Source organism: Drosophila eugracilis, unplaced genomic scaffold (genome assembly GCF_018153835.1).
Source record: "Drosophila eugracilis isolate 14026-0451.02 unplaced genomic scaffold, ASM1815383v1 contig_2154, whole genome shotgun sequence".
Lineage (NCBI taxonomy): Eukaryota > Metazoa > Arthropoda > Insecta > Diptera > Drosophilidae > Drosophila > Drosophila eugracilis.
The window spans coordinates 6,578,885-6,601,220 of NW_024573038.1; the positions used below are offsets into that span (position 1 = coordinate 6,578,885).

The 22,336-nt window shown below is 38.5% G+C and overlaps 2 protein-coding genes across 22 annotated transcripts in view; both read left to right on the forward strand.

Moving 5' to 3' along the window:
- The first annotated feature begins 2,676 nt into the window (after positions 1-2,676).
- LOC108113975 (ecdysone-induced protein 74EF) overlaps positions 2,677-22,336 on the forward strand; it is a 118,017-nt gene continuing 98,357 nt past the window's right edge. For 20 of the 21 annotated variants that reach the window (XR_001772726.1, XR_001772727.1, XM_017224707.2 and 17 more), the window contains exon 1: positions 2,677-3,142. The gene's annotated coding sequence lies outside the window, so the exon portion shown is untranslated. Of the gene's footprint in view, positions 3,143-8,024; positions 8,103-22,336 lie in introns of all 21 variants that reach the window. The other variant, XM_017224694.2, reaches the window with a different exon arrangement.
- On the forward strand, positions 13,052-15,086 carry LOC108113976 (cytosol aminopeptidase). Its single transcript, XM_017224717.2, has one exon. The coding sequence runs from the start codon at positions 13,344-13,346 to the stop codon at positions 14,907-14,909; it is 1,566 nt and encodes a 521-aa protein (XP_017080206.1). The 5' UTR covers positions 13,052-13,343; the 3' UTR covers positions 14,910-15,086.

A 22,336-nucleotide genomic window follows, 5' to 3' on the forward strand; every position in this document is an offset into this window, starting at 1 on the left:
TCCTGCCGCACAATGGCACGCAATCAACAAGCCTGAAGCGAAACTCTATCACAGAGGTGATTGCTGCACTGGGGGGAAAGTTTGTTAGATAAATAATAATCTAATATTTTAGAAAATATGTTATAGATGTCTTAAGTTTTAGGCTATTAATTAAAATTTACTTTTATTTTATTACAGATTCGTCTGGTAATGAGGAAGAAGAGCTCTAAATTTGCCTATTGGAATTAACTTACTTAATAAGCTGATTTTTATTCTTTACTTTATTACTTTCTTTCATTGGGTTTATTATCTTATGCCAGAGAAACCCATTTTAATTAGTAAGTTAATTAATAAGTTACGAAGTCTAAAATTCAGACCCGAAATATTAGATTTAATCTTAATCTTGTTTTGGTCATTTAAAACCCAAATAAAGATGTAATTTGAACAACTTAATTTAGCTACTTAATAGATTTTCTTTCAGTACCTAAGAGAACCTGCTGTGCTGGCAAAAAAAACTTGTGGTCACATGTCTGTGTTGGCTCCCTCCTTTTCCCTTTTCCCCCAGCCTGGTTTGGCCTGGTTTTTAAATTGAAATCTCAGCAGCGAACGCTGGACATTCTCCTGTTCCCCATTGGCTAGAGAAAGGGAGAGTTGTCTCCGCATTTCACCCGTCCTTGGTGCGCTTTAAATAATTGCTTAGAAGCCGAGCATCACACTCACACTCACACACCCAGACACACACACTCGTTACAATAATAACCGAGCAAGCACTCCGGCTATGATAATAATAGCAAATAGAACCTGCCGCAGATGGAGCTGCCACTACTCTCGGACAGCACCATTTTCCCACATAAGCCTTTGGCTTATGACCCCTACTGCAAATGCATTCCCCTTACGATATATATACTATATATATATATGTTATATGTAGTAGATGCGAAGGGATAGTTGGCGTGCATGTGTTGGTGCTGGCATTTAATGTGCCATATAAAATAATTTAATGACCAGCTGGAGGACGAAAGGAGTCTCTGTGGTAATGAGAAAAACGATTTGGGTCCACTAAAGCGGGCGGGACTGTAAACGATAACGACGATGGCATATTATGCTGCAGATAGCCGTGACAAATGTCTGGGCGGCATTTTAATTGGTAAACTCATTCCGCTTAGATCGACGTATGGAAAAACAATTAAATCCATAAATATTGACTTGTGAACATTTTGAAATTGAGTAATCAAGCCAATGAGCATCAAGTATACGCAATAAATGAGAATTGATGGCATTTCTAATGAGCAAGTGTGTCATTTTAAGATAAATATTAAACATAAAATGGAAAAGCAAATCGGTTTTAGCTTCTATTTAAACATTAAATATTTTTTAAAATCAAATAAAGAAGCTTTTTGGTATAGGGAGAGGTTTATGTTATTAGAAGTAGGGAAATCTCTATCCATGTTTAAGTAAATTCTTTATAAAATCCCAAAAATATATATTAACTTTAAAAATCATAAAGCAATGGTCTGACATTTCCTTTCTTTACAACTAAAGTCTACTTCCTATCAAGAATTTTCAGCTAAGAACTCATTTTATTCCCATATTTACGTTTCTTTTCTCTCTTGAAATTGCTTTCTTATTAATTTTCTTGATTTTAAATTGGCATTTTTAGCTTCCCTCCCCGAAACATCTTCCAGCTTAATCTGCAGAAATTTACCATCGGCTGCCTCAAGTCAACCCTAATTATGTTATTCCTGGCCCCGCCATAAGCAATTCGCGGGTAAATCCCCTTTTAAAGAGGCTTTAAAAGACGAAATTAATTTCGAGGATTTTTATTTTCATCGGATTTCCTTAGGTTTTCGGCTCTCCATTTTTGCCTTTCTTGGCTTGTCTCTTATTTTCCCGAGTTTTTCTTCTTACATTTTTACTGTCTCGGTCATTTTCTGCAAAATAGTTGCGCTTTATTTCCAGCCAACTCTGTCGCTCAAGTGACAGCTGTCCTCACCTCCACTTCCGCTAGAATGTCAATAAAAATTCAATTACGTTTTCCGCTGAAGAAAAGTTGCCGCTGAAAATACGCTTTTCTTTATGGCCGGCCTTCTGTTTCCATTTAAAATTGCCTCTCTTTGTCAAACGGAATTTGTTTGGCATCCTGATCGATTTGTGATGCTGGGCTGCTGGGCTGCTGGGCTTGGGCTGCCAGAGAAATCAGAGACACAAGGCACTTATATTTAATGGCCTAATTATGTAACCAAACGCCCACACATAAATAGGCTGAGTAAATAATCATAATCATCTCAGCGCGGAGGGGAGAAAAAGGAACCATAAAGTTCTCTCCGTTCAAATAAAAATAAATTGTGCGATTTGGCTTGGGCAATTTGGCTGAAATGTTTTCCCAGGCCTGAACCCATATGTTTATACTAGTTTTTTCTCACATTTTATTTTTTTTTTGTGGTTAAATAGTTGGCCAGGTTTATGCTGATGATGCCGAAGGTCGTTGTGCATTAAACCAAATTTTATGTTACCTTTTAGCAGGTGTAGTATCAAAGAGGAGCTCTCTCATCCTTATATATATAAAAATATTTATATATTTTTGGCCACTCTCTGGCAAAGACTAACTGTTATACTGCCTGTAGTGTTATACGTCGAAGGCTGCTGCATACTTACAGGCTCGTTTGCGCAAAAATTTCAGTCTCCCTTTGCAAGTGCTCAAGTGAGGACGGAAAAACTTTTTGCTCCAAACGCTTTTCGCCTCGCACTGGCAAGACGCGTAAAATTCTCGTGAAAGGAAAACCCAGGGAAAACCACAGAAATTCGACAAACATCCCCATTTGCCAAGGGAAAACCTGAAAATTCCTTTGGCCATTCGTATCAATCATCGACTAAAAGGCTTAGTCCTTCTTCGTTGAATGAGTGTGTGTGCGCTGTGTGTGTGTATGTTTGTTGTGCCGGCTTCAATTAGCAGCTTTTCCTCTTGTGTGCTTTAGATTAATGAGCCAAAAGTGTTTTATCGTGTCGTGCGTTAAATATTTAATACAATATCAGATAAATATTGCATAAGCAGCCTGTCATTTAGCATCTTGTGCCAAAGGAAAATAAAACGTGTAAGCTTTTACCACAAGTAATTCCGACAGACAGAAAGGGGATTCTTTTACCACAAAAACAAGTTGATCAAGTAAGTATTTCGGTATTAAATATCACAGAAACATACATGAATGCCATTTCATATATCAAGTTACCCATTTTGGGCCGCTGGTTACGTCTTTTATTGGTCTAAACTTCCGCTGAGATATCTTGAGAGTTTTCACATTTCCAAAACGCATTTAAACGGCATTTTTATTGCCCATTTTTGTCTTGTTTTTTATGTCCGGCATTAAAAAATCTCCTCGGCAGGTAGATCATTTTGATTTGATATTTGTGTAACTTGGTCGTTTGTTATTTGGCCGAATTCCTTTGTTGATAATGGTCCTGCCGAAAGGGAATTCCCCTTCGATCTGCCTTTCACCCTGCATTTATTGCCAGCAGCTGGAGATGCAAATAATGGCCGAAATGCCCGCAAAATACTTTTACAGCTACAGGACTCCGGGGCCGGTTTTCATTTCAAATTGCTGACATTAAGTTGCCACCCCGGGGCATCTCTCTCTCTCTATCTCTCTCCCCTTATCTCCTGGAAACACCCGCATCCCTATGCAACCATGGATAAATGTACATATTTCCCCTTATTGCCCAACGCAGAGAGTACGGAATTAATTGTAAGCAAACGTTTTGCTGCTTGCCACAAACTTACTTTTATGCTAGTTCATTTGCCACGCCCCTATCCCCCACGGAATGGACACGCTCACACATTTACAAGGTAGACACGCACATGAACAGTGAGAAAAATGGGTATTAGGGTATAGGAATTGGGATAGAGGAAGGGATTTCTTATAAGGATAACAACTATAAGCCTATATCATAGGGGTCAAATATTAATTTAAGTTTAATAAATATTATTTAAAATGTATTTTTAAAAATATTATTACCTTTTAAATGCTATTATCATCTTAAATGAGTTCTTTCGATGGATAAATGGCCAGCAATAGCCAATTGCTTTTCATTGCATACTTTTAGACGCACTTTAAGTGGTCTTAAAACTGTAGACAGAGCTGTAAAAACTTCTAAACTCTTTTAAGAGCTTAAAGATTTTCCCATTAAGACAACATTTTTCCCCCAGTGAAGTTAAACAAACACGTGCACACACGTACATGATGAGCATGAGGCAGGCAGCATCCCAACTAAGTAAATAATGCGTAAAACAAGTCAAGCGTTTTACAAACCCACCCATTTCGTCGCCACCCCTTTTGCCCGTTAAACAGGCGGTCTGCTCACTGCTCAAATGGGGAGTTTCCCCATTTAGAAACTGTAGAAACAGTCAATTGTAAAATTGCTGCAGCCAACAAAGCGTGGCAAGGAAGCTAAGCGAGTGCTTTGAGCGTTTCCATAGGTAGTTTTGCCCCGTGATGTTGATGATGGCAAGGATTGCCGGATTCCCGCTACCAGGATTCCTTTCCTTACCTCTGTGTACGTAATTCATTATAATGCTGACTGAAGCTAGAAGGCAAAAAAGGAAGCTAGAAGCCAGCAGTGGCAGAAAAAAAAATATTTGCGCACATGTGGCTAAAGTTTCCATCGCTTCAGTACGCTGCTGCTGCTGCTGCTGTTATTCTTGTTAACGCAAAAATTGTCTGTCACTTTGAGACTTCCGTCATCAGCAGGATAAAGGCTGTGGGCAAAAAATATGAGAGCGAAAGATGAGACTCCTTGCATCTTAGTTGTTTGCAAAATACTCCACTCGCTTTGGTTTATGCAATGGGGAAATCTTAAAAAAGAAAACACATGGGGTTTGTTTTATGAAATTAAGCTTAAAGGTAGGGAAAATTAATGGGTTTAATATGCTTTCAGTGTGATCAAACTTTTAAAATGTGACCTCTTTTGGTAATCTTTTCAAAGCTTCAATAAGCCTAAAAGAAATGCCACTTTCAACTAATGAACATGTCAAACCTTTGGCAAGCAAAAGAACAAGAAAAGGCCACAAAAAAGAGCAACAATTAGGCACTCCACCTGATTTTCAGCCAAAAATAAAACTGTCAAAAGAAGTAAGAAGAAGAAGCTGGGAAAATTAACAACAAAAAAAAACAAAAAAACACATAAAATAAAAGTTTCTTTCGTTCTTTTTTTTGACTTGTTTTCACTTTGACCCACCAAAAAGTTTGTTTTTTTGAGCCTCGAAAATTGTACGCCATAAATCAAGGGGCGTAGACATGCCACCCACACACAGTCGTATATGGGACAACAAAAGAAAAACTTGCACAATAATTTTGGTATAAACAGCAATTACTTTAAAAACTCCGAGCCTTGACTTGCTCAGCCATCCAATAGAAAACTTTATTCTCAACTATTTCGCAACAGCTCTATTTGCTTTTATTTACATGAGAAAACAGACATTTTTTTGGATGTGCAACTGCATATGCTTCCTTATTTGCCGCATTCTTGTGACAGTAAATTTTTGTACATTTTATTTCTCGGACAAAGTGATTTTTACCAGCCAACCCACTTGTTCCCCTCCCCCAAGTTGGGCATAAGTTTTTCACAGAATTTCAATAAAATAGAAAAGGAATTTTGTGTCCAAGATATGTTTCTGAGATTCCATTCTGAGCAAGCAATTTGTGGTTATTTCTGTCACAATTTATTTCTAGAAAAATGTGAATTGCCATATTCGGAGATTTAATGATTTTAAAATATATTTCGAAATATTTATAAAAAGAATTCCCATCAATTGCCAACCCTTTTTTCCCATTTTTTTAACACATAATTTTCCTGATTATGCTCTCCACTTTCGGGCATCATCCATCTTAATCGCTTTGGCTTCTTTTGGGTGGTTTTTCCTCGCATTTTTCTCTTCCTTTTTCCCTTTTCTAATAAGCCTAATGGCATTGCTGTAGCCTTTATTTCAAGGAAAAGCTTACAAATATAATTTATTCCACATAAACTTGATTAAATGCTTCTCTTTTCCACTCTTTTCCTCCATTGCATTAGCATACATAAAAAGGGGAAATGGAAAAAAATCCTACTTAAGTTCTTTTCTTTCTCAAAAACAGTCAACTTTCCGCACACGCAGACCACATGAAAAAATAAAGAAAACAAAAGGAATATAACTCCTTTTGTGGGACGATGATGATGTTGATGGTCCTGGCTGAAATCCGCTTAGCGAAGGATACTTACATCCTGGCAACCGCCACCTGCTGCAAGTCCTGCCATTGTAAGCCATCTATCCATCAGGCACTTCAACGAAAACCCTCCATTCAATCAGACATATCATCAATCATGCCCAGCATATTTCTACCGAACGCCATAACGAATGACAACGAAAATTCTGTTGAACCAACACACAGCGTAAATGTCGCATTCAAATCGCAAAAAGAAAATCTGCAAATCGATTCGAAAATTCCGCAAAAATTTCAATCATTTGCTTGAATACGATTTGTGTTCGCGAGATGAATTGCTTGCCATATCGAGATTTTGGGTTAACAAACTCATTAGATGTTTGCCATCGCTTTGCAGTGGGAGATAGGCGCACAAAAACACTAAGAAAAATAAATCCAAAAACTAGAAATATGCCTCAAACTGTACAGTTTTAAGGGTATTTCATTATTTTTAATTCTTTATTAATAATATCTAAGTTTTTTAATGTGTACAAAATGATATTTATAGCATTGCATTTTCATGCTAAAGTACTTTAGTTTTCCTTTTTTTAGTGCATATACACGCACCCATTAAGTATGCGCCGTGTGGTCCCACTTCCGCGTATCAATGCCGTCACAATGACGCTCCTCTAGCCGCTGCTGCTGCTCCATTTAGCGTGAAAACATTTAAGCCAACAAAAGCAGATACCCAGCACACCCACACACACACACACATACACCCACTAAGTGGCACACACACACACCAACACATAAGACACTTTTTCTGATGCTTAAAAAAAGAGGAAAGGAAAAACGAACTGCGGTAATGGTGAAGGTCAGGCCGTTGTTACGTTTTTTGGCCTAAGCCCATGGCCTTTTGCTGTTGTTGTTCTTGTTGCTTCTGGCATACAGTTAAATTGTTGTTGCCGCTGCCATTGCATCCGCCCTTTCATCTTTGGCTCTCTCTCTCGCCCTGTTTCTCTTTGATCATGCGCCCTTTGACCTTTTTTGGATAGCACACTTTTCGATGATGCTGTCTTGGCCATATAACAGTTTAACAATTGCAGACTTTTGGGCGCTGCTGCTCTGCTTTTCTGCATTTGTTTTTGTTCCTCCACTTTTTATTTTCATAACTTGCGTGGCCACAGGATACAGAGAGAGAAAAATAATACTCCGTGCTGCTATTTTTTTTGTATTTTTTTGATTTAGTTATTTGCGCGTCAAATTGCCAGTGGCGCCAAAAAGGAGAAAACGCTGTGCAAAAACCACAAATAAAATTATACGTGTGAGTTATGTTAGCTGGATCAACAAGCAGGGGGATTATTCTAGTGGCCCGCAGAGCAAAATACCACTTTTGTAATTTTGTGTGGCAAAAAAGCGGTGGGAACAGCTAACAAAAAGGTTGAAATATTGTTTCAAGGATGCGAAATATTGGTGGAAAATAAATCCTTTGGAAAAAATAAAGTTTAAAAGAAAGATTAAAGAGTGTTTCGAATTCTGTACTAGATTCTTAATCATCTTTAAATCCTAAAAAACTAGAATAACAAAAAGTTTACTGATAATAAATGTACATACATTTTTGTGATAAACTATTTCTAAGTTTGAACTTCGAACTTAGCTTTAGAACTTCCATTAGAAACTTCAAAGAAAACTAAGAAAATATTTTAGCTTACTGGAATTTACATATTTTAAAGTTTATCTCCTTTAATTTCCTTGAGATTTTCCTTTACCACCCCTAAGAACTCTTCAACCCCCATCAATTGACATTCAAAAATACCCACCCAGCCATGAGCATTTACTTATGCTGAGTAGTGCTTAACCAGCAAATCGTTTCAGTTCTCTGCATTTTCAAACTTGGAAATAATTGCCATTTTCTGCGCTGTAATTGCCTCCTTGCAATGAGATTTAAGAGAGGTAAGTACATCCCAGCAACGGCCTCTTCAATCCACTTTTTATAACTCTCTGGCCTTCTTTTTCCTTTAGTATATTACCTAACTCTGATGATCCTTTTGTCATTTTAATGTCATTTTCATAATGCTTGCCGGCACCTTCACATTTTTATTATCTTCCGAGTGGCCTGGGTAAATCTGTTTTTATCCAACCAACCAACCAACCACCCCACTAACACCCACTAGAGACTTTTACAAACTTTTATGACACGCTCTTCAAAATCGCTTTTGCTCACTGTGAAGCTGACAGGGCAAATGCGTATTTAATTCCACTTGTGTAGCTCCTGCCACGCCCACTCCATTGGCCGGAGCGATTGTTGTTGATGCGTTAACATTAATAAATGTCAGCGCGTTTTCCGCTGCACTGCCAAAAAGATGGGTTATCTCAGCTCAACGACACTAAGTTTTACATATTACTTGCTTTTAAGTTTTTCATTTCGGTAAAGAGGTTGAGGTAGAGGGGAAAGTTCACTCTTGGAAAAGCTGTTTAAGCTTAAAGTTAATATTAAAACAAAAATAAAGAAGAATATTACTCGTCTCTACATATAGTAAGTAAATAGTAAACCATTAATAAATATTTTAAATATTTTTTTTACTCTCTGCCAAACTTATCAACCAAACTGAGTATCAGTCAGCTTAAGTTTAAATGAATTCACAAATTAATTTTCATTAAAATCCGCATTAAAGGCTTACCATTTTCACTTTCAACACTTAATAAATAATTCTTAGAAATTTAAATGACAGATTTTCCCCAAGTGTGAGGCAAACAGATGCTGATTGTCAGAGCTTCTTAAATTAATTAGTCTCATTTTTTGTCTCACTCAATCTCCGAGCATGCCGTCTCTTTCGCAGACTGCTTCTGTTTGAAAAGTTGCTGACAAGTAGATTTTCGTCATGGGCCATTTTTCTTTTGGCAGTGGGTGGGGTGAGGCGGTGATACTATCATGACCAAAAAGGAAATTCCTTTAGGCATATTGCTTGCTTTCATTTTGGCCTTGGCCATAATCGGCTTATTTTCCGAACAGTGCAAATTGTTAGATGTTACGGAAATGAAAGCAAAATATTCGACAGTCGTTGTCTGCCGATCAATCAGTCTAATGATGAATTTCAATTAACTTAAATCGTCAATTAAAAAAAGAACTATTGATTGCCTGCCAACATGAGGGGGTAGAGTGTAGGTAAATCATCCCTTTTGGACAACTAAGCTGCAGCTTACTGTGACTAACACACACACACCCATGTGTTAGCCAGGATTTTTCCTTGCCTCCTGCTGGCATTTATTCGTTCTACTTTTTTTTATACGAGAGCTGCAACTTTTCAATTTGCCTGTGATGGAAAATCAGAGAGGGGGAGGGGAAATCAAACTACATATTTGCCTTCAATTTAAGTGATGAGAACATTTCGTTTCTGCCAATTTCCGCCTCGTCCTTACTCAAATAACTCAATTATTTATATATTTGCTTGGAATTTGCCAAACTTTAGTCAAGCGAAGTAAAAAGAGAGAGAGAGAGGAGAAAGTTTAGCAGACTCGGACTAAGCAGCTGGAAAGTTAGTTTGCTTAACCGATTTATTAAGCAATTAGAAGGGAGTTCCAAGGAGAAGTTGAATGAGATTGCAAATTTGTAGTTCTATTAGGAAAGGGAATCTATGAAGTTTTATCTTTGATCTAATTTAACAGAAGTTGAACTTTTTTGGTTTGAAATAAACAAACATTTTTATTCCGTTTTTACAAACTTAATTTCATTCCTGGAAGTGTCAAATATTCAATCCAGCCATCAATCAAATGAATATCAAATTGAATTCAGTTTAAAATCACATTAAATAACACGAATTTTTATCATTTCAAAAGTGTACAACATATCTGTGACCTGTTTTTGTCAGTTGGCTAACAAAAATGTCAACAAATCGGAAGAAAAAGAGAAATCTAACCAATAAATGCAGTTGCGAAAAAAGCCGCAAAATTGGGAAAACAAAAAAAAAGAAAATCTTATACAAGATATAAATAAAATGCGGGTCGATGGCAGTGACATATACTGCAATCATTTGATTGCAACTTTCAATAAAAAGGCAAACAGGAATTGGTTCACATTCAGTGGCAAACAAATGAATGCAAATGGCCAGAAGGAACAGCAAAAAACCAGTGTTCAAATGCCAGATGATGGGTCCTTCAGTGACTTTCGATATCCTGGCGAGTATCCCTCTCATGCCCCAATAGAGGAAAGTAGAAATTAAAAACACTCAAACTGTGTGTGTTATCCAGTCAGCCACTAGAGAACGAGATTGAAGATTGCCAAAGGACTCGAATCGGACCAAGGATAAGTGCATAAGTCCTGACGGGAGTCATGCTAAAACGAAAAAAAGAAAAAGATAGTAGGAAAAACCTCCAGCTGGGGAAATCAATATTATGCAGACTGGCAGACAAGTAGATATCATTCCTATACCTAGAATGAGTGGAATGTGAGTTCAACTGTTGCACAGACACTTTGCCACCGGTTGAAATTGCCACTTGACAAATTTCTACAGCCCATTCTCCCACCTCTATCCATCATGAAAGTTTTTCCTCTCCCCCCCTGGAACTTTGTTCCAGCCATGAAAATCACCGAAATATATATGTCTCTGTGTGTATGACCAGAAAAGTTTTTCCTTCCAACGGAACTACGGAACTTGACCAACCATTTCACATGGCTAATCGTCAAATACCAGGGACATGCGATCTCGATTTCCACCGACATGTCTCTCTCATTAAAAACTAAAATAAACAAGCGTAAAAAACTTTTCCGAATCAAATGTGAACTGCAAAAGCTGAAAGCAACAGCCAAAAACAGTGCGGCAAAAATGGGTGAAAAAAACTCGTAGAGAAAAACCACTTGAGAAAGCAGCAAAAGTTTTCCATTTATAACGAGCTCAGGCTCTCTCCAGTGGATATCAGAGGGCCAGAGTTCAGGAAGGGGGGCAGGGCCAAAGGCTGGATGGATGGCCTGACTGCTGTACAAATAGAAACAGCAGCGACTGCCTGGCTTAGTCATAAGCGAGAGTTGAACGCGAGTTTTTGCCAGGACATACATACATGGATGTGCACTGGAAGAAAAGGGGGATTTATGTAATAAAAGGCTTGAAAAATATTTCTTAAGAAATAGTTTGTTCGTTTCTAGTTGTTGGGTTTCTTTGCTGGCTCTAATGAGACGTGAAAACATGAAATTATATTAAATTTTAAGATTTCCAAAGTGACCAAGTTTGTTTATATCAATGTTAAAGTGACCAGATTTTTGGTTCTTAAACACAAATGACTTTATGACTTTTTTTGTCGTTTGAAAATGATTTTTAAGGCATTTTGCCAAAGTAATTTTGATTATCAATAAAATTCTTATCAATTTATGATAATTATTTCTCTCAGTGCCACCATCAAGGCAGCCATGTATCTTCTGCTGTCTCATTTTCAATGTGTGCTTGGCAAAACTTTAAATGTGGCGGTAATGAAATTGTTGGCAGCAAATGTTGTCAACACTAATACTAAAATATCTCCTCTACACTTATATATACATTTATATATGTGTGTGTGCCTACACATATGAGCCCACACTCAGACAGACATCATCAACACCATTTTATGACATGGTTCCGGTGAAGCGGTATCCTGCCGATTTGCCAAGCCGAAAAGTTCCTCTAAATGCCAACCCACCAACTGAAACAACAACAAAGATTCTAGCAACTTAAAGGGGAAACTGTTTTGAGCTTCAAGATACAGATACATTTTGTGGTAGCTTCTAGTTTTTGGCTTACAGAAGGCGTCAAAAGTGCTTCTGAAGAGCAATTTTCAATTCGATTATAGGAAAAGTTTTTGCGGGCTTTGCTGGTGGCTTAATTAAGCGAGTTAATTTATGGGCTTTAAAAAAGTTTGTAAAGAATTTTTTATACTTTTTGTAGATGTAAAATAAATATCGGTTTAGCAAGCTCCATTTAATTTAATTTAGTTTTTTAAAGTTCGGAAATGAATATATTTTTTTAACTTTCCACCCATAAAATATTTGCTTTTTCTTCCTCTAATTTCTGTTTTTCTGTTTCAAATTAAGCATATTAATCAGAAGCATATTAATGGCCAAGCTAATTACGTAAATAAACTGAAAATGTGTTGAAATTTAATAGTTTCATAGTTCTAGTTATGAAGTTTGGATAGTTTGATGGTTTGCAGTTTCAATCTGTAAATCATCTGGTTAAACATCAACATCGAAGGACATTTGCATTAATTATCGAGTTGGTTAAGTTTCGCGTTTAATTAGCCGCTTAAATCATTTGTACTCCATTAGTTTCACCTTTAATTATGCAATGTGGCCAAGCATAATTCAGGGAACAGCTGTCAATTGGACTGAGTCTCTTGGCTTGAATAACAAGTAGATGATTAACATAAAGCCGCTAAATGAATATTCAGTGAAGGAAATAAATCCTTTTCAGCAGAGAGAGGTTAAGGTGGAAGATAGTTTGGGAAAGAAAGGAATGCCAGGCTATAGATCTAGTCCAAAGCTCCTTATATACCTAACTCAGGTGTGTAGAACAAACACGCCACCGCAGATAACCAGATCACGCCAAGATAAAACCTCGGAAGCCATTATCATGACTTATTTACACCAAATCGGCGCTCTAATCTTACATACAAAAAATAAACTAAATTAGGACTAACGCTTACTCACAGCGGCTACGCAAATATGAGTGGTGTCTACTAATGACGTAACGTAATGCCCGTTGACTGCTGTTAGCTTACGTTATGTATGGATATACTACACTAGGCAAGCTGGTTTAAATATTTCCCATAAAAATATATTAAAATCAATATTTAATTTATAAAAAATGAAGCAGCCCTTGAAGCAAACTTCAGAAACAAAACTTTTTTTACCTCATGGATCCCGAACTTACCCTCAGTATACTCCAAGCTTTGAAAGTGTCGTGTGCCTAGTCTGTTTTTTTTTTTTGGAAAATATAGAAAAAAATCTATAATTTGTTTATCAAAATTCTTTGTCGTGTTTCGTGACTTGTATTTTCATGTACAAGAATCGAGTTTTCGGGTGTAGCCATTTGGACAATCGGTTCCCGAGTTTAATGAACGAAAGACATTAGAATTCGTAAACAATTATCATTTTGGCGACTACGAAATTCCAGTGGAAACTAAATTTGGTCCAAACAGGCAAATAGATAATATTAAATAATAACTAAAATGAACAAAATGCGAAATGTTTTGAAATCGATGACGCTTCGTCTGCCGCAGTTGAATCAAATACGTAATAGCTGCGGCGGTGAACCGAAGACCACGAAAGGTCTTGTGCTTGGCCTTTACCAGAAAGAGGGTGACAATGATCCCAAGTTAACGCCGGCTGGTGAAAAGATCAATGATCGTCTGCATGGCAAGTTGGCTGAATTGATTTGCGAGACAAAGATCACTGGTCATCTGGGGAAAGGCAAGGTTTTCAATAACATAGATCCAGAATTTCGCAGCCTGGCAGTGGTTGGTGTCGGCCTGGAGGGCATTGGCTTCAATGAACTGGAAATGCTGGACGAGGGCATGGAGAATGTACGCATAGCTGCCGGTATTGGTGCTCGATCCTTGCAAGAAGGTGGCGCTTCTGAGGTCTTTGTTGATGGCATGGATTATGCCGAACAGGCGGCCGAGGGTGCCGTCTTAGCCATTTGGCGATATTGTGATATGAACTCGAAGAGGAAACCACCACACATTCCCAAAGTCCATCTATATGACTCACCCGATTATGATAGTTGGACCCGGGGTGTCTTCAAGGCGGAGGCACAGAATTTGGCCAGAAGGATGTCTGAAACGCCAGCCTGTTGTATGACACCCACACTGTTTGCTCAGGCCGCTGTTGATGCTTTGTGCCCGTGTGGTATTACCGTGGAAATTCGTACCATGGAATGGATTGAACAGCAACGTCTTCATTCATTCCTTATGATCGCCAAGGGCAGTTGTGAGCCACCCGTCTTGATGGAGATCACCTACTGCGGAACGAATCCAGAAGATAAGCCAGTTTTGTTCCTGGGCAAGGGCCTAACCTTCAACTCGGGTGCCATAAACCTGAGGAGTTGCGAGGGAATGGATGAATACAGAGCCTGTATGTCCGGTGCGGCATCTTGTGTGGCCATGATGCGATGCTGTGCTGCATTATCGTTGCCCATCAATGTTTGTTGCATTATCCCACTGTGCGAGAATATGCCCTCGGGCATGGCCTGCAAGCCCGGTGATGTGGTCACCCTGATGAATCACAAGTCTATGGCTGTAAGAGATCTGGACAAGGCTGGTGTGGTTGTAATGGCAGATCCCTTGCTTTATGGACAGAGCACCTACAAGCCACGGCTCGTGGTGGACGTGGCCACTTTGGGTTCGGGAGTACAAAAAGCTTTTGGAGGCGGAGCCACGGGCATATTTTCCAATTCCCATTACATCTGGAAACAGTTTCAGTCGGCCGGAGCCCTCACTGGCGATCGAGTTTGGCGTCTGCCTCTGTGGAATTACTATAAGAAACAAGTCACTGATGAAATGGGCTATGATCTCAGCAACGATGGTAGAGGCCTGGCATCATCATGTCTGGCAGCGGCTGTACTCCACGAAATGGTTCCATGTGTGGATTGGGCTCATCTGGATACGAGGGGCACTGGCATGTTGACCAAATTTGGACTGATACCCTATCTGAGGTCCCAACACATGACAGGCAGGCCAACACGCACTCTGGTACAATTTCTCTACCAAATGGCTTGTCCCGCCAATCAAAAGTGATGAAGAAAGGATTTTGAAATGCCATCGGTAGAATCCGAACTCGAGATTTATGTTGGATGTATTTGTCAGAACCCGTTCTTTATGTGTAGCGTTTTGTAAGCAGTCCTGTTCGAATTATTGATGAGTCCAAAGTTGAGAAATTTTTGTGTGAAATAAAAGAAAAATGCAGATTTTAAATGCAAATATTTTCTTATTTATTAGAGGCTTACTCTCTATCTCTCTGATCTAATTTCCTTTTAAATACATATCTTTTCATCTTCTAATTGAATCAAATTCCCTTTTTGATTAAAGCCAGAAAGACACACCTGTTATTTTTTGGTTAACTGAAAGGCCCCCAAAATGGCAGGTAATGGCTAACCTAGCACACGTTTCCCTCCCAATTAGACAAACAAATTTTCCCAATTTTCACACATTTGACACGTTTCAGCCATTTCGAAGGTCTCCTTCGCAGCCCACCGTTATGGGTGGAAATGGTTATATGTGAGGGGGAGGGTTTGGGGCGCATCCTTGGCTTTCAAAAGGGATATTTGCATTTCCACATGAGCTCTCACCACCTCTCGTCCTTAGCCTGTGTCTTTGTTGATGAAATTGCTGCAGGATATTACTTTGAATTATCATAAATAACCGAGCAAGGCAATGGAAATGGCGATATGTGTGCCACTTCGTGTGTATCCTGCGGTTAGTAAGAGGATCTCAGGTGGTCCTTGCAACACATTCAAGGGCGGTGGGATATTAAACCGGGCTATTTTATGATCTTCTACACTCAAATTAAGTTTTATTTGAATAAAATTGTATTTTATATAGGGAAATATTTCGAATTTTGAAAGAAATTTATGGGCCTTGGTGTAAAAAATCGTTTTTTCCAACAATTTTGTTGGAACTTAATCTATAAAATCATTTTTTCTAGTGTAGATTTATGATAACCCCATAGACAAGACGCAAAATGTTCATCAGATAAACGGGGGCTGCCTTTCTCAAAATGTGTTTTCCTTACATTTTAAAAGCCACAAACCACGAGGATAAGTTTCCAAGTTGCCGAAAAGTTTATTGAAAGCTTTTCACTTGCTTTTCCAACATCTTTTTCTTTTTTTTTTGTGCCTGGGAAATGGATTGCGGCAATCGGTTAATGTGCGTTTCGGATTGCCAATTAAAAGTATTTGTACTCGTCGAAGTATTAAAACGAAGCAAGGCGGAAGTTCCGGCTCCCATTCTCACGGCGGCTTATACCGATTTTCCATTGATTGGCATTTAAAATTTCATTAAAATACTTTTCCGTTTACACAAGCATACTTTCGAACGACACTCTCTTCGAGATGGTCTTTATGTTTCTTCCTTTTTCTTTTTTTATGTAATTTCGCATTTTTCCAAGCGAACGGATATTAACCATTTTCATCATTATCCAGTGGGCAGGAGTTACGCCTTTACACGTGACATCGTTGGACATCATTTATCTATAGATCTTCGCTTATGGAGAATCCTTGGTCTTTGGTCCTTTGCTCTTGGCCACACGTTCAGGCGGTGGCCACAACGTTTTCAATTTATTTCCATGTTTTCCATGTGGGCACGCGCGGGTGGGTCGGGCGTGTTGGCAGCCATTAAATATATTGGATTGTACGTAAACCGAATTAAATTCACATTTCGCCTGGCCAAAGTGCCAAGAGCACGGCCAAAAATTAACATAATTTACTTCACTCTGTTATGGCCTCACTGGTTAAGTCAAGAATAATTTGTTTGTCAACAAAGGGCAAAATTCAATTACAGTATCCCAACGACGACAAAGCCTCTTTCGAACTTGAGCCACAAAAGCCAAGTGAACACAATGGGCTTAGGATATTTCCCCCCCTTCTATCATGTATGTGAGTGGCTTTGGGAAATGCGGAAAAACGAGGTAGGTCTAGCCATGCTTATAATGCCACAAAAGATGGTTATATGTATGAGTGTGTACGTCTGTGTGTGGCATGTAACTTTTTAATTTGATTTGCTTTTGGCCCCGACTTTTTTCACAGCTTTTTAATTTCTTACTTTTCTCCTTTTAATTACGCAAGGAAAAAGTTTTTCACATCTGCCGCCGGTCTTGGCAAATTCATATCCTTCTCTCTGTTAACTTGATCAAAGTTTTCGGGTTCGTTTCACTTCACTAGCACATTGATTGCAATTAGTTTATGCATTTTCCGGTTGTCTTTGTCTGCATAGGTTAGGTTCTTTCAGGAAGATGCAACGTTTTACCTTCAGTAAATGCAGAAACAAATATTTTATTAAAAAGATGGTTGTTCCTTTTATTCAAAAAAAAACTGTAGCGAAAGTAGAAATCTCCAGTGTTTTCCCGCTTATATTGGTTTGTCTTGGTCAGTTGCTCTCAAACTTTCAGTCAGTTGGTCAATTGCTCTCAAACTTTGCCAGGCCCCACATAAATCCCTCGCTCTTGCGAACTCCAAACTTGGCGTACTGACGGGCCCAGGAAATGTTGCCTTCATTCCCAGGTAATTTCAAAGCTAGCTGACATCGGACTAATTGCTCCCGGCTGGTCTCCTGAGGAACCAATGCCTTGAACAGCGCAAACGGTTTGGCATCATGGGGAAAAGCGTACAAAAAATTTCGATACATTTTGCTTGGGTTTTATTTTGGTTTGGCTTCTAAATAAATCACAAAAACTTTCACCGAAAAAGTGAATCTGTATCTGGATTTTGAGTTTTTCCTTGTTTTTCGTGCCTTTGTAATATATGAACTGAAAGTTTGGGTCTTATGAGCCTGACAGGTCAAAGGAAGGGTTTTTTTGGGGTTTTTTATGGTATTTAGATCTATGCTGAGAACAAAATGGAGCGTCAGTTAGAGAAAGATGTTAAATAACTTAATAACTTAATCACAACATAACCAAGAAGAATCGATTTTAATAGTCGAGAGCTTCGACTTAAGGATACCTTTCCCCTTCTAACTCAATGTTATAGACTTTTAGTCTATAAGAAAAAGGTATAAAAAGGGTATTTATATCATCATTAAATCAATTCCTTAATTACTAAGCCATTCACCTCACAGTTCTTCTGCATGTCACAGAAGCATAGTGTCAACTTGCATCCGGTTGACTGCCTTTGACGTTCGGCCAAACTTAGTTTGCTGCCAATAAATCAAATTCTCAATCACAGCAAGCTGAGAGCATCGAGGCAATTTTTACTTTGCCACTTCCCAGCTTCACGCCCACTTATTCGCCCCCATAAGCAACCCGACCATCCGAAGGCCATTAATCAATCAAATCATGAGATCTATATAAATATATATGGAGAGAGAGAGAAGAACCAACGCTCAAGCCGAAATGGGGTCAAACGTATGGCTTGCACATATGCAAATGACAGAGTTTAAAGGTTTTAGTTAATATTTCTGACTTAATTAAAGTGCACTTAATTAAGCTCAACGAGCGTACATCTAAATCGAGATACTATTGTGGGGATGTCCTTGGTTATGGCTAACCAGGGGAGACGACATCTGGCCAAACATGCCGGAAAACTCAAGCCCCAAAAGCCATTAAACGTTGCCAAGTCAGACCATGTCACATTGCCAGTGGCAATAATCGCAATTTAATATTCATGACGTTCTCACAGTCAATGTATTTGCTGAAATTTCCACCAAGAGTGGAAATAGTCGGAAGTCCTGCGGACACTTCACAACATGAGTACTTTTTTATTCACTTAGGTTTTATGTTCTTTTGCCAGGCGACAAGAAGAACGATGGTGAACTTGTGAAAAGTTTTTCCAGACAATTATAAGAATTATTAGATACAATATTAAGTCATCTTAGCTAGAAAAAAGGTTGAAGATTAGAAAATTTAAGGTTTTACAACAACCTCTTAGACAACTTTGAAAAATCAATTAAAAATGTCCCACTTTTTTGTGTTTTTTTTACATTTCTTAAATTCTTAAAAAATTTCCTAATTTGTTTGTCGCCTGTGCAGCCTTCATGTTTCGTTCTCCTGTTAGTGTTTGCTCTGATGTCGTACATTCAATAAGCAAAGAACCCAATTTTCCCGCTCCTTCTACTTAGTTTTCTTCCCTCCCCCCAAGGTTTTCCCCTGGAGCCAACGTGGAGCAACAAAGCTGACACCCTTTGCTCATCTGTTATTTATCATACTGTGCCATATCCTTGCTCTGCTCATGTCCTTTTTTTCGCCTTGGAAGCCCAGAGCGCGGGCTCTTCTTCTTCTGGCTCCTTTCACTTCCTCTCAGGCCTTTTGTTTGTGAGTGTGTGTGGGTGTTTGCGAGTGTTGGTGGGTGTTGGTGGGTGTTTGTGAGTGTTGGTGGGTGTTCCTAGAAGAGAGAGAGTGGCATTCTTTTGGCTTTACATATTTTTTTGAGCACTTCCGCCTGTTTCGTTCAGCTTCTTCCTCTAGTCCTTCTACTAAGGCCAGTAGTTTCGCTTGCTGATTTTCTTTTAGCGATAAGCGTGGGGGCGGGCCTTGTAGTTTTTCCCACCATGTCCTATTATCCTATTCTTCCTACACAGGGAAAAGCAATTGGGTTAGATAAATTGAAGATAAAATTAAACAATAAACAAACAGTAGATGAAAAACAGCAGTAAATAAATGAACCGAAGAATTTTTCCCAGCACACACTGCGTATACTTAATATTTTCCCAGTGTATTTGAAAAAATTTTCGATTCCATTTTGCTGCAATATATTTTCTCAACTTTTTCTAGCCTCTGGCTAAATTTATGACTACTGACGATTCAGAGGTCTGCGAATTGGTTTCCCCCCTCTGTTTTCCTCTGGTTTTCCCCTCGTTTTCCCCCAGGCCCCTGGGCATTATCAACGCATCAGCTGCTTATGCTGATTGGCGTATTAATAACAGTCCTGTTTTCCTAACTGATTTCGGCGCCATATGCCCAAAAGGAATTGGTAAATAGTTTGCGGGCGACTCCACTAGTTTATCAGCTTGGCAAGTTTATGCCTTTCGAATTTATCATCCAAGTGGAAGGAATATATTTCCCTTTTCCCAGACTGATAAGCTGAGTGAAATCTCTGAGGGAATTTGGTGCGTACTTTGTGGTAGATATTTAGGACAAACCCAGACAAATGATTAATGATTCTTAGGAATATTCAGCCATTGTCTAGAGTGCTTCGCCTTTCGACCCTTAAAATGTGGCCCATAAACAATTTAGCTTATTGGCATAATAGCCTCGTGGGAAATGATAAACTAGAAAAGGTTAGTACATGCTCCTAGGGCATAATGAGCCAACATCTGGCCTAGAATCAACATTTGCGCTGACCCCCGTGAATAATTAATAATGAAAATTAAATGTAAATTTTTAGCCCAGAAGATGACCGTTTGTTGGAGTAGGCGTAGGGCGTAGCGGCAGGGCCAATCTCTTTTTGCATAATTGAAAGCCGGCTCTCGAGGATGCTCCATTTTGTGGCAGTTGGCAAAAATGTCGCATTCGTTTCCGCCGGATGCAACGCTGCTCCCGGCCGGACTTTTCCTCGGTCCAAGGATCAGACAGGAAGCCGTCGCACAAAAAGTTTTCAGTCATCCAACCTCCCCCCCCAAGCATGCTAAATTTGACAGGGAAAACTTTCCCCGCTCCCTTATCCACACCAAATTGAAAATATCCACTCACTTCAGGAGGCAAAGGACCAACAATGGACCATAAATTTGACTAGTTGGGGTCTGAAAATGCTGAGAACTTAATCCAAAGAAGCTCTCACTTGGTTTGCATAAATTTCCCATATTTCTCGGGTTATCTATTTTCTTCATTTGATGTGGTTATGGTTTTTATATTAAATATAAGTTTTTCTTTATTTTTCAAACTTTTTAAAAGTTTCAAGTTAGCAAAGTCAACTGACCCTTGACCCAGCAATCAAAAGTATCCACAAATAACCATTAACTTAAGCTTTATGTGAGTTTGTAAACTTTAAATTGTATTAGTCTTAAATGACAAATGTTAATGTGATAAATCTTAATAAATAAACTAAACTTCAGGACATTTCTCTCAGACAAAAAAATTTCAGTTTATTTTTAAAAATATCCCCTAGTTTCCCATTGACTTCATTTTGGAGAGATGACGTACAGAGAAAACTTTTGTTCATCTTTTTCATTACATTTTCCCACCGCATTGCTGTTGCCGTTGTGTGGAAAATTAGCCGCATTTCTGTATAAACAGAAAACGTGAATTACCCCGAGGGATTTTTCGGTGGTGTTTACTATGGCGAGGTCGTTGTTTTTCTCGCTTCTACTGCTGTGTCTTTCTGACACTTCAAAGTTGCGCCTTTCAGCCATCCTGGATTTTCCCACCACCTCTGGTTATCTATTGTTGGCCAGAGGAAAAGTCGCTAGCTTGATGTGCCTCATTATGTGGCAGAAAGAAAGAGAGAGAGGGAGATGTAGAAAATAAGAAAAAATATATATCCCACTATATATATATATATAGGATACCCTGGTCGTTTCCTTTTGTTCCCGATGATCCAATTAAAATTTTGCGCCTGCGGGCAGCCGACATTGTCTAAAATTTGTTGCCAAATATTGTCTCTCTTCTAGCCAGGCAGTAATATGAAACCAAATCTCTGTCCACAAAAACAATAATTTGATTTCATATCTTTGCTTGTTTTGTGTTAGCTCTTCCCTCCTCCTTCTCTCTCTCTCTTTCTCCCTCTCTCAGGAAAGATATGCAAATATTTGTTTAGAAGCTAGAGAAACAAAAATTAGAGGAAGGATGGAAATGGCTTTCCTTTGAATTCGCATGTTTAAAATGGCAATAGCTGTGGGGGAAAACCAAGACACATTCTTTAACGAAAGGCATTTAAGCAGAAGAAATGGTTTAAGTGAGGGTGTAAATGAAAGGCAATTTATGGGGGAATTGATTTAAAATGTTTTCTTATCAATTATGATTGGTTTGGAAAAGAATTTTTAAAAAATTCTTTGACATTTCCCTCTTCTTTCATTGATTTTTAAAGTAATTAATACAACACCCATATCCATTTTTCGATTACCTTTTCCTTTAACTCTCTTAATCTTTTGATCTTTAACTAAACTCATTTTCCTCCCACTACGCTTCAGCCATTTACCGTTTTCCACAAATTAATTTAATTAAATCAGAATTAAAAAGCGAATGCCGGCGGAATTTAAAGACATATTTTTTGCCCATTCCGCTTTCCCCAGTTCACTGAAAACTCATTCTGTGCTCCTCCAATTTCCTCTTGAGCAAAGGAAAAACGAAATATTCATTGGATATCCACTTAATCCAGCTAAAAAAAATTCCTTCACTCTTTTTCCTCAGTTTTCGCAGCTCTAATGATGGACTGCCGCAGCTGCAGCCAACTCAATTAAAAAGGAATTTCGAGTGGATTTTCTTATAATTATTCGTTATCCGCTGCGGTTTCGCCTTTCTATATATCGATCCTTGATTGTGGTTAAGAGTTTGTTGACTTTTTAATTTAAAGCGGGGA